Here is a 13,236-nt window from a genome sequence, read left to right as displayed (position 1 = left end):
GCCTGTCTCAACGGAACAGGCTATTGGACAAATTACATCAAATGGTTGTAACATCAGCAGTTGCTGCTAAAAAAAATTCATTCTCCATATTTTTTTATCACTCCTTGTACACCTCCTTTTAACTTGCTGTATTCACATCTTCACAATATCCAAATGTCCGGTTCACTCATCTGACAAACACATTTTCCTCTAAGTTCTGAAAATGAAAGCCTCAAATGTAAAACACTGTTTGCTAATTTAATGACTAGATGCACAAACAGTGTAACTCTTTGTTAAGTTATCCTGTGTTCGCAATGTCTCTCATCAGTTTTGTAAACAAGGGAATGCGCAAAATGTTATGATCACCGTTTTACTAACAACCAACATGTTCCCTATATTTTTGCATATTTCACTCTAAAATAACTTAAATACAGTCACTGGTATAATTATCAAATGAAAAAAATACTGGGTCCACATGAACAACAGCTTCAGTCATTGCAGTGTGAGTAATGTTTGAGAACAGTTCTTGTGAAGAAACAACAGTCTGGCTAAAAGTACTTTCCAAATGGATTACAAACAGTCTTGACCACAAAAACATTTATTTCGATGGTAATCAGTTTTAGTCAGTATTTGACCATCCTCAGAACTTCATACCACCTTCATACCACCTACCATCATGGTATGAGGGTCTCAGGTTGATAAAATACAGACTGAAACTGGTTACCATCGAAATAAATGTTTTTGCAATCAAGACTGAGGATAATCCATTTTTAAAGTACTTTGATATGGAGCAGTCAGGTTCCATTTGTAATTTTTTTTCTTAAACTTATATAACTCATAACAGAAAAATAAATCATATTTTATATTCCAAAATGAGTCAATAAACAAATTACTTCCTGCAACTTATATGTGCAATGATCACAAGAAAAATTAGAGAATTCCTTGTACCCACAGAGGTTTACTTTCTTTCTGTGTGCCATTCACAAATGAAACATGGATGGGAAAATGATTTTGATAAACCCTCTGCCACACACTGACTTGTGCAGTACAGAAGTAGAAATAAACTACTCAAAAATCGTAAGTACAGATCTGTCAGTAAACTACTCAAAAATCCTAAGTACAGTTCTGTCACTTAAGTAGTCTCAGAAAAGCTAGTGAGCCTACTCACCATTCTTTTTGCAGTCTTCATTTTGTTGGAAGTGGTTTTCTCTCTTCATAAAATATTGAAATAGTATATGCATAGAAATATCAGCACAAGTTCGCTGATAAGCTGCACCCCTCACACGTAAGTTTTCTGTAGATGCTGTAGAATGTAAACATAGAATGTATTCTTAGTATATTTGTAATGAAAAATCTCTCTTCAAAATTAAACTTTGTCATTTCCAGTTTCTATATGATTCACTCACAACAGAACTGTAGGAATGTCTTCTTAAAATGCAAACAACGAAATAAATTATATTTTATAGAATATATAGGAGGTCTCTTTCTGTGACTCAGAGAGCATTATTTGAAATATTTCATCGAAATATGAACAAAACTCCATGACAGGATCCATCAAATGATTTTCTTACCACAAGGATGTCAATAAATAAGTATTCTAAATATAAATTTTCCAAGGATAAACACCATTTATTTTTATTTATTTATGCATTTATTTCATCTTCAAACTCTCTCTTACATCTAAGCAGACATCCTTAGTGAGTCAATATTACAACATGCATAAAACAAAAAATATAACAATGATATAGTACTGACTATATAGAATTTAAGAAATGTCAGTCTTATAACACTGTGCTAACCGATTTCCTCATTACAGTTCTGTCAAATGTGAGTAATGAGATCGAACATTTGCCATGCCCATATTTCTATTTATTTAATAGAAATATATGGCAGCAGTACAGAATAAATCAGATGTGGAGAAGAAGCTGATGGGTCTGAGGAAGAGTGAGAAATAATACAGTAAGATTAATATATGAGAAGGAAAGAAGAAAACAGAAATAAATAGGGACAAGAAAAGCAGAGACTGTTCACATTGTTACAGACATACTGGTTCTCTATCAAGCAGAAGGTGATATTACAAAAGAGAAGTTGCGCCAATGATAAACAGATAAAGTTTTAATCTCCTCTCGAATAAAGAGTAGTTTTTGATAAGCTACAGGTTACAGGATGCTTTATTCCACAGTCATATCACTGAAACAGAGAAGATCGAGAAAGATATTCTGTTATTCAAAGATACAGCCAAGATGCTGAACATATCCAATCTGGTCTGGAGTTCTGGAATGATGAAAGGTACCTGATATGTAAGGAGAGGTATGAGAACTCCAGTGGCTATGAAACCAATGAAGGAAACAGACCACAGGGAAATCATCTCGTCCATCCATACACATCCACACTGACTCTGCATAGGAAAGATTGACTTCGTCATCTACTCGAATGTTACACACATAGTGTATACAAACATTCAAAGTAAACTCAAATAGTCTGCCATTTCCAGTATGCATGTCATGTTGAACTATATCACGATAGTAAAGATTTGACAGGATTAAAGAACTGAGAGTAATCCCATGTTGCTATACTGGGCAAGATCATAACAGAGTGGTCTGCCACTGCCTACTTATGAACAGTACAATGTAGATAACTACGATAAGGGAAGGGTGTAATCAAGTTGTACATTACAGTAGGTTGCAGCAGGCTTCTAGCAAAGAATTTCAGTGTAGGTCAGTTCAAAATGAGCAGTAAAAAAAGACTCTTGCTGTTAGGCAGTAGCAAGGGAGGGGTGTAGGCCAAATGGTACAGAACAAATTAGGAATGAGGCCACATGCTAGCCTTAACCAGGTGACAGAAGACATAGTGAATTTGTGCAAATATTTTGGTTGGTTGGTTGTGTTCTGCTTTAGGGTGCAAAAAAGAAACTCACCCAAGTCAAAACTATAGAACATGAAGACAGAGAGGAGTTAAAAAATGACTACACGTCAGTCCCAATTGACATAAGAGAAAACAGCTAAAAATAGGGACATGGGGAAAGAGCTAAAAAAGACACCATGCAGAAACTAAGAATTACATGGCCTTCACCATATTGCTTTGGTGGATAAAAACTAAAACACGGTCGACAGCCCATGCGTCATTTGCTAAAACGGCTGATAATTCAGATGGCAAACCCAAGTGGGAATGTAAACGGTTAAAAAATGGGCATTCCGTCAGGGAGTAGCACAGTTAAAACTTGTGCACAATGTTTCCAAAGTGGTTGGGTAGTGCCACTTATCAAATGATGATGTCTAAAAAGGAAGTGCCCAATATGCAGCCTAATTAAAATGACCTCCTCTCAGTGGGAGAGCCGAGAGGCGGTTGTCCAAGTCACTGGGGTAGGCTTAATAAGCCAGAGCTTATTCCATAAAGGGAGGACCATTGGCGATGCCAAAGGGATGCCATCTCCTGACAGATGGCAACACAGAGAGCATCGAAGGGAATCTAGGAACTAGCGGGCTGAGGTATGAGGACTGCAGCCTTAGCAGCTGTGTCAGCAGCCTCATTTCCTGGCAGACCGACATGACCAGGAACCCACATAAACATCACAGTGGCTCCACCAAGAGTGAGCAAGTAACAATTTTCCTGGACCCGTTGCACTAAGAGATGGGTGGTGTACAGCGCACATAGACTTTGAAGGGCGCTGAGTGAGTCTGAGAAGAGGACACAATTGAAAAGTCTGTGTTGCCGGATGTACTCCGTGGCCAGATCCAGGGTGAAGAGCTCAGCTGTAAATACTGAGCAGTGTGCTAGAAGCAGAAATCGAAAGACACGGGTGCCAATGATGACGGCACACCTGACCCCATGGTTATTCCGAGAGACATCAGAGTATATGAAGGTACTATTGCGAAGTTCCATGCAAAGGTCGTGAAACAGAAGGCAATAGAGCAAAGCAGTAGTAGTGTCCTTAGGAAGGGAATGAAGGCCGAGGTTAACATGGGCCACTTCACAAAGCCAAGGTTGTGAAGGGTTCACACCCACTGGGAAAGTTGCAGGTAGTGTGAAGTTAAGCCACTGCAGCAAGTGCCAAAAGAGGACTCCAGGGGGTAACAGAGAAGAGGGATGTGCCCCATACTGATGATCAAAGGTGTCCTCAAAGAAGGAGGCATAGGACGGGTGGCCACAGACAGCAGACAAACGGCATGCATAGCTGCTGAGGAGAAAGTCACGGAGGTAAGAAAGTGGTCATTCAGCAGCATCAGCATACAGACTCTCAACTGGGCTAGTGTAAAAAGTGCCAGTTACCAAACGGATGCCACAATGGTGGATAGTGTTGAGATGATGTATGAGCAGTGGATGTGCAGACACATAAGCATAGCACCCATAGTCGAGTTTCAAATGGGAAACGGACCAATACAAACAGAGGAGGGTGGTTCAATTGGCACACCAGGAAGTACCATTGAGGACATGTAGGACATTGAGGAACCGTGTGCAGGGAGGACCAAGAGCCCCAGGAATTTCATAGTTTCAATGAACAGATGGGCAACAGGACCAAGATGTAAAGATGGTGGGAGAAACCATTTGCGCCACCAGAAATTCATAGAGATAGTTTTGTCAGTGGAAAAATGAAAGCCATTGTCAATGCTCCAGGAGTAAAGATGATCAAGACATTGCTGAAGATGCCGCTCAGTGAGACAGGTCCGTGGAGAACTGCAATAGACGGCAAAATAGTCAACAAAAAGGCAGCTAGAAATGCCCGGTGGGAGACAGGCCATTATAGGGTTAATGGCGATAGCAAAGAGGACAACACTCAGGACAGAACCCTGAGGCACACCATTTTCCTGGATAAAGTTGTCTGGCAAGGCAGAATCCACACACGCCTTGAAAACTCGGTCTTTTAAAATTCTTGAAGGAAACAGGGCAGACAGCCACAGAAGCCCCATATGTAAAGAGTACAGTGGATACCAGTTCTCCAGTACGTGTCGTAGGCCTTCTCCAAATTGAAAAACACAGCCACAGTCTGGGATTTCCGCACAAAACCATTCATGACATGGGTGGACAAAGAAATGAGATGGTCAACTGCAGAACACCATGCTCAAAATCCACACTGTGCATTTGTTAGTAAATTACGAGACTCGAGCCACAATACCAGCTTGGCATGAATCATACATTCCATCACCTTGAAAATGCAGCTGGTGAGAGAGAAGGGGCGGTAGCTAGAAGGAAGGTTTTTTTGCTTACTGGGCTTTGGTATGGGTATGATGGAGGCTTCACACCAAAGTCTGGGAAATGTGCTCTCTGCACAGATGCGGTTGTATGTGTTAAGCAGAAAGTGCTTGCCTGCAAGAGAAAGGTGCTGAAACATCTGAATGTGGACAGCGTCTGGCAGTGGGGCGGAGGGTTGGGATGAACTGAGAGCATGATCTAGCTCCCTCATAGTAAAGGCGGCATTGTGGCACTCCCAATTCTGAGAAGAGAAGGGTATCGCCCAAGAACTCCCCTGCTCATTTCCAAAGAAGGGAGGCAGGATGATAGTGGAAAGAGCTCGAAACTTCTGCAAAATGGCAGCCCAAGGTGTTGGAGATAACAATAGGATCCACAATAACATCGTCTGCTATTGTAAGGCCAGAAATTAGCGAATGGATCTTGGGCGCAGGAAGCCACTGGAGGTTGGCCCACATGACAGAGGAAAGGTTGGAACTGTTAAAAGAACTAGTGAATAAAATCCAGCTAGCTTCTTTGCTATCCCAAAGCATGCGATGACACTTTTTACATATCTGTTTACAATGAATGCAGTTTGCCATTGTAGGATGATGGTTAAAATCGCAGAGAACACATCTCTGTGCATGAATTGTTTCGCGGCATGCCTCAGGGCACTAAGGGACTGGCACAAGGTGTGGTAAAGAAGAAGTGCGAGGAATGGAGCGTTCTGCACCAGTAAGGATAACGTTTGTGAGATATTCCACCTGGTCATCACAAATGGGGAAATCTTGTTCTTCGAAGGTCGCCAGGGAGGAGTAAAGCCACCAGTCAGCCTTAGTAAGCTGCCATATGGTTGTGCACGCAGGTGGGGTAGGAGTCAGCAAACGGAGAGTACATGGGAGATGGTTGCTTGAGTAGGTGTTAGAAAGAACGGACCACTCAAGATGATGGGCAAGCTGGACAGTGCAGAAGGATAGGTCCAAATGGGAAAAGGTGTGCAAGGAGTCAGAAAGGAAAGTGGGTGCTCCAGGGTTAAGGTAGAAGAGATTGAGTTGATTAAGAAGGTCAGCCAAGAGGGCAGCTCTCTGACAGGTTCTGGGAAAACCCCAAAGGGGATGGGATGATATACATTAAAGTGACTGAGTAGCGGAAAAGGGGGAGGTAGCTGCCCAATAAGCTGAAGGAAGTCTGCCCTGGTGACAATGAATGACAGAGGGATATAAATGGTACAGAGGAAAAAAGTCAGGTGGGGAATAAAAATGCGAACAGCAAAAGCTTGAAGATGGGTAGCCAGGGAGATGGGTTGACTATGAATGTCATCCCATATCAGCAGGATGATATCCCCATGAGATGGATTGCCAACCTCAGGGAGAAGGTCAAAATGAACTGGAAGAAATGTGAAAGCTCAAAGCAGTCGTGAGGGCACAATTTCATTTCCTGAAGGCAGAGTACAAGGGGATGCTGTGATGCTAAAAGCAGCCACAAATCCTCTTTGTGGGACCAAAGGCCGAGAACGTTCCATTGGAGGAGAGTAACGATGAGGAAAAGCTGTAGGGATGTCACATCGGTAGCTGCCGAGTGACAGCCTGTAAAGAGTCGCTGCTACAGGGCACAGAAGCAGGATGATCCTGCTCCATGGGGTCAACCGAAGCATCAGCTTGCTTGTGCTGTCAGTCTGTGGAGTCCAACGCTAAAAAACGCTTGGTGGTGCACACTGGCGACAGAGAGACCGGCCGGGCTAACGTATCATATGGCAATATCATCGAAGAAGATCTCAAGATGGTGAAGGAAAAGACTGTTTGCCTTTAGTGGACTTCTTTGGGCCTTTCTGGTTAGAAGAAGACTCTGGTGTTGTTTGGCTGGAGGGACATATGAAGTCTTCACAGGAGTACTCCTTCTGTCCTTTCCGGCCTACCAGTTGTGTAGCTGGTGGCTTCGCCCCTTGAGGTGAGAGTCTGATGGCTTGTTGCACAGCTGCAAGGGGGGATGACAATGCTACCTTGACACTGGGCGATTTCACAACCTCAGAGCTGAATCTGAGGTCACATGTCTACGTGGCCATGTCCTCCATGGAGCGAGAGGTAGCAAGAACAGAACTGTAAGTTCCAAACGGGAGAACACAGTGTAAGCGACTAGCCAATTACTTGCATGCGACTGGGTAAGGCACTTTCTCCTTTACCCAGATCTCTTGGGAAGCCCGCTCATGAAGGTACACAGTAGAATCCCGAGAGGACACAGCATGGCTGCCATTGCAGTTGATACAGTGAGGAGAAGGAGACAGACAATCGCCCTCACGCACAACCCTACCACAAGTTACACATTTGGCTGGGTGTCGACAAGATGTTCTAGTGTGGTTGAAATGATGACACTGGTGGCAGAGCATCACGTTCCGATTGTACAGCCAGACTGTGATAATTTCATAGCCTGCTTTGATCTTGGATGGAAGCACCACTCTATCAAAGGTGAGAAAAAGAGTGCAGGTGGGCACTAAGGAGGAATCTACCTTTTTCATCACCCGAAGGACAGCAATGACACCCTGATCAGAGTGGTAACATTGGATTTCGGCATCGGTTAGACCGTCAAGCAGCCTAGTGCAAATAACACCATGAGAAGAATTCAGAATTCTATGGGCCTTGACACGAACAGGGTAGCCATGGAGAAAAGAGACGGCAAGCAGTTGTTGTGCTTGAGAATCAGAAGTAGTCTCAAAAAGCAAAGTGCCATTCCGCAAATGAGAGCAGGATTTCACAGGGCCGTCAATTGCATTAATACCTTTCTAAATAATAAACGGATTTACCACGGCGAAGGACTGACTGTCTTCAGTACGTGAGACCACGAGGAACCATCGTGCAGCGGCAAGGGTCTTTGAATCGTTATCCTCATCATGTTTACGTTTCGTAGACACTGACTGTGAAGATGAGTGGCTCGTTGGGAGAAAATACTCCAAATACTCCATGATTGCCAGCGTCTCTGATGGCGTGCTCCTTCCAACTGGGGACCCCCTTTACAAGGGGGCGCAGTCGCCTTAGGTAATTGTTCACACCTTAGGTCACACCTCCTGAACACCTGACAGAGGGACCAATCAGCAATTTGGGAAGGTTGCAGCTCGGGCAATCAACCCTCCCTGGGCCTGGCCTGTGTACCAGGTGTACGTGCGAAATCTACCTGTCGATCCAGGGCTTGGAATCGTGCATTACCCAGTCCCTTTTATGCGTCAGATACATGGGCTGGTCTTCAGGAGTGCACAGGGAGGAAGAAGAAAAAGAAGAATCTCAAATGCTGAAGCAGAGGAACGAGAAGAGAAGGGATTCAAAGATGGGAAAAGGGAGCAAAAAAACAGTGGTAAGACTGTTCTTACATCGGCGACAGACAATGCAGAACATTCCCAATAACACCCCAGACATGCTCCCCAAGTGAGGGGAACAAGAACAGCAAGAGGATAGACATGCAACACAGAAGGATACAGATGCTGCAAAGGCTGGGCCCCCATTGTAGCCAAGCATGAACCCGCCAAAGAGAGGTGAGCCCCCTGGAGGGACAAAGATTTCAGCAGAGAGGATCAGGTTATTGTAGTGGAGCATTAGGGGGAAGCTGGATGAAATAGGAGCAGCAGCTACAAACAAAAATGTGAGTTTGGTGGATGTCCTGCAGTGCTATGCCCTGGGTTAATACTGTTGAGGGTCGTGTAAACATTGAGTTGAGCAGGCTACTGCTAACAGAAATGAAATCTCATATGAGTGCAGTGCCTGTTGCTGCAATTGGGATGTGGGGATATACAAGACATAGCCTACAACCAAATAGGAGATGGAAGAATAGGTTCACTGAGTTTCTTGGAGAAAATATATGGAGGGTGTCACCATACAAAGCAAGATCACTATGGTTACTGGTGTCAGAGAGGTGCCTTTATTCAGTTAGAATCACAATTCAGGCACCCTGCTTTGAAAAAAGTCAAAATAACAGAAGAGCCCCACAAAATGCTTTAGAATGTACAGAAAAGTAAGGTTAGCTTATCCCATCAAAATATTAGAGGACTGAGTAATAAGGGAGAAGAACTTCTTCCCTGCACAGCAAATTTAAAGAGATCTGAAAAGATAAACATCCTGTGACTATTTGAGCACCACATAACCACAGGATTAAATAAGTTACTTATGAAAAAATACACTTTAGCAACTTACTAACACAAAATTAATATGGGAAAAGCAGGAGTGTGTTCAGAATTCCCGTTACAAACTTCTAGAACTTGCTGATGGGAGTGAGTACATAATATTTTGAATAGGAACCCATGTCTGGTAGCATAAGGTTTCCATTCTACGATGGTTTCAACTCGGATGTGTAATGCATCCATGTCTGCTGAGGGAAAGAGAAAAGTCTCAGAGTTACTTCTCATGCTATACAATAGTGTAGACAGGATGATGTATATCATGTCAGACAATCACCTGATGTCATGTGCAAAGGTAATTTATGAGACTGCTGTACAGATAGAGGAAGATCTGCTGGCACAAGTTCTGGTCGCTGCACTAAAAATTGAAGAGATACGAGATGGGACAGACAGTGCATAGCACAACATGCTTCGTAAGTACAATGTCTGCAACAACTTTCTTAGTTTCCATATCGAGCCACTGTTTTAATGCATCAGTACTGTCTTGTAGGTACAGTATGCTAGCTTCTTTTTTGTAAACTCATAATGTTTAAGCTTTAACACAAACAAATGTACTTTAGTGATACATGCAATATTTCGTTGTGTTTTCTTTCAAATTTTTTTTTCCCAATAATTGAACTGTGTCATGTTTAATTCAATTCCTCGAGCATAAATGGATGAGTTAAACATCTGAATTGAAACCATCACAGAATGGAAATGGTATGTTTCCAGATGTGGATTCCTATTCAAAATATTATGTACTCACTCCCCTCTACAAGTTCTTGAAGTTTGTAATTCAAATTTCCAAACACCCTATATTACAACAAAACAAAGGTACAAAAATGTTGAGACAAGTATATTTTGTAGTGATCAGCTCATAGAACTGTGTGCTTGTGAATTAATAGTTAAAAATAGTTCACTTTCAATTGTAGATGTACACAGAGCTCCACTGGGAAAATTGTGAAGTGTTTATGAGAAATCTGGATTCCTTACTATGCTATCTGTCAACAGTGGCAAGCAGTTAATAGTCTGTGGTAGCTTCAATGTAGATTTTCTAACGGATACTGCTACAAAAAATGATCTAGAAATTTTATTTGGATCCTGCAATTTGAATTCAGTAATTTACTTTCCAACACGGGTGGATAAAGACAGTAGGACCCTAACTGATAGTTTTTTCTTTGCTGAAGCTCAAAGCAAGAAAACAGCAGTTTACCCAGTAGCAAATGCTCTGTCTGATCACACTACACAGTTAGTTAGGATAAATAAGATAGCATCTTACAGTACTGACACTCCTCAGTGGAAATCGGTTAGAACAACTTCAGGAGAAACATTTTCATGAATAGTTTGCAAGAAATGAACTGGGAAGAAATTTATAATGAACCAAATACTAACAAGCAATTTAATCTGCTCCATGATAACTTCGTATCATTATTTAAAAATAGCTTTCTGCATAAGCTAATCAGAAAAGACATTACTAAGAAAAGTTATTTTAAAAAAATCAAAGAACATGAACATAACATCACACATTAGTAATTCAGACAACAGACTTAAGGTTGTAAGGAATTTAGTGCAATGAGAGACAGGAAAAGCCACCAAAGATTTAACATCATTACTAACTCAGTGAAAGGGCTATCAACGATGAGCCACAGGTAGAAAATATATTTAATAATCATTTCTTATGCATAATAGAAAGTACAGGAAAAAACAGTTCAAGAGAAGAATCACAGTAGTATGTTGAAACAGCAACTCTTATAAAATTCAGTCACATGAATGTGTCTTCAACTTCTCCTTAAATTATGCATTGTAACTCTTCAGGCTTTCCCGGCGAGATCTTGACATGTGGAATAATCGGGTCTACTGCCGGATGTTTGTGTCACTCTGGCACAATATTTCAGCCATGTAACTCATTGCCTTCTTCAGGTGCTATCTGAGACTGCCGTATTGGAGGATCTTGTCCAGTATTTATGCCCAGAGTGTGCTGGGTGCTCCCTTTGCCGTCCGCACCCGCCTGGAGCTGCTTGTAAGGTGTTGTCTCTTCCCCGGTGCTCCCTTGGACATTTGTGCCCGACTTGGTCTCCATCTGTGGCAGTTCTCTGAGGCCCGTCCTTTGTCGGGCACTCCGTTCGCATCCCGCACCTGCCTGGCACTGCTCCGGAGGTGTTGGCACTTCCCTGGTGCTCTGACAGTCGTCCGCACCCGGCTGGTCCATCATCTGCGGTCGTGGCGGCTGCCAGAGGCCCTTCCCTTGTCAGGAGTTGTGTTCGCGGTCTGCGCCCACCTGGCACTGCTCCTGCAGTGTTACTATTTCTTGAGGAGTTTCTTGGTTCCTTTCGTTGGGCCCTGATAAGCTCCAGAGTTGGACCCCATGCCTAGCTGAGCTGGTAACCACTGTCTCGGTTTATTAGGTTGTCTGTGACCTTGATCTCGATGGCCTACTTTATGACACTGTCCCAAAATCTTGGCATCTGTGTCACAATTTTGGTGTTATTGTAGTCCACTGAGTGACCGAGCTCCAGACAGTGCTCCGCTATGACAGATTTGGTTGCCTGTCCGAGTCTGGTGTGCCTCTGGTGTTCTTTGCACCTGACGTCCACCGTCCTGGTTGTCTGGCCAATGTATGGCTTTCCACACTGGCACGGAATGTTGTAAATGCCCGACAAAGGACGGGCCTCAGAGACCTGCCACAGATGGAGACCAAGTCGGGCACGGACGTCTGAGGGAGCACCGGGGGAGAGACAACACCTTACAAGCAGCGCCAGGTGGCTGCGGAAGGCAAAGAGAGCACCCAGCACACTTTGGGCATAAATACTGGACAAGATCCTCCAATACGGCAGTCTCAGGTAGCACCTGAAGAAGGCAACGAGTTACGTTGCCAAAATATTGTGCCAGAGGGACAAAAACATCCAGCAGTAGACCCGATTATGCCACATGTCAAGATCTCGCCAGGAAATCCTGAAGAGTTACATCAGAAGACTCTACGGGAAGGAGATGTACCTTAATATCAAAAAGCCGGATAAGCTTCAACAGAGGAAGGAGAGGATGCTGAGTTCTCTCAGTTTCCTTCTGAGATGCCGAGAGGGGGATGTAGTTCCTGTCTTTGCCAGGTTCAAGCATCATGATAACACCAGAGCAGCAAACAGAATTAAACACTGAGCCAGCCTCGTGCTGGTAAGAGAAAGAGTGCGTGACATGCACCACCGCCTAGATGTCACGTCTAGGGATTTGCTGTATCTCCACCTTTCCATAGCAGCTACCCTGACCCGAGAAGACTGGGACCAGGTTGATGGTGCCTCTTGGTCCGTGGCATGAGTAAATCAACAGCATGTCAACAGGCCAAATTTCAGCGCCTTAACAAGAAAGTACAACAGGATGGGGACACACAGACAGTGGTCAACCTGAGCGACAAGCAGCTCGATGATGCCACCTCAAAAGCACTCAGCAAGGGCCTCAATTTTGCAGTGACTCCCAGAAGTGTACCTGTTGCAGCCTTCATCAGTTTGGTTGAGCAAGTCGTCAACAAGCTACCTTCCAATGTGTTGGAAGAGATCTGCAGGGAGACCTGCAGGGCACTCACCAGGACGAAGCCCCCCAAATCCAACATCTCCTTCGAGCAGAGGGTGGCACTCAGGCAGCTACAGAAGGATGACAGCATTATAGTTCTGCCAGCTGGTAAGGGTAACTCCACGGTCATCTTAAACAAGTTGGAGTATGATAGGAAGGTGCAACAACTTCTGGAAGACACTGCTTACAAACCACTAGATGGCGACCCCACTGACAAGGTGGACAAGAAGACCCGAAAGTTGCTGAAGGAGACAGGTCTACCTGAACAGGTCATCAAGAAGCTTCATCCCAAAGCACCTGTACCAGCCAGACTATATAGACTCCCCAAGGTCCACAAGGAGGGGGTCCCTCTTGTCAGTAACATCGGTGCAGCGACATACCTCACTGCACAA

At 43.7% G+C, this 13,236-nt stretch overlaps 1 protein-coding gene across 1 annotated transcript in view; it reads right to left on the bottom strand.

Annotated features, from left to right (window-relative positions):
• LOC126095739 (S-phase kinase-associated protein 2-like) overlaps positions 1-13,236 on the bottom strand; it is a 188,316-nt gene that overhangs the window by 159,154 nt on the left and 15,926 nt on the right. Inside the window, exon 2 of the mRNA XM_049910508.1 lies at positions 1,148-1,282. Coding sequence (XP_049766465.1) covers positions 1,148-1,168 — 21 coding nt within the window. The 5' untranslated portion in view covers positions 1,169-1,282. The remainder of the gene's footprint in view (positions 1-1,147; positions 1,283-13,236) is intronic.

The sequence above is a fragment of the Schistocerca cancellata genome, chromosome 8, assembly GCF_023864275.1.
Source record: "Schistocerca cancellata isolate TAMUIC-IGC-003103 chromosome 8, iqSchCanc2.1, whole genome shotgun sequence".
NCBI lineage: Eukaryota > Metazoa > Arthropoda > Insecta > Orthoptera > Acrididae > Schistocerca > Schistocerca cancellata.
The sequence above is the reverse complement of the archived record's forward strand: the minus strand, read 5'-3'. Positions and strand labels throughout refer to the sequence as shown.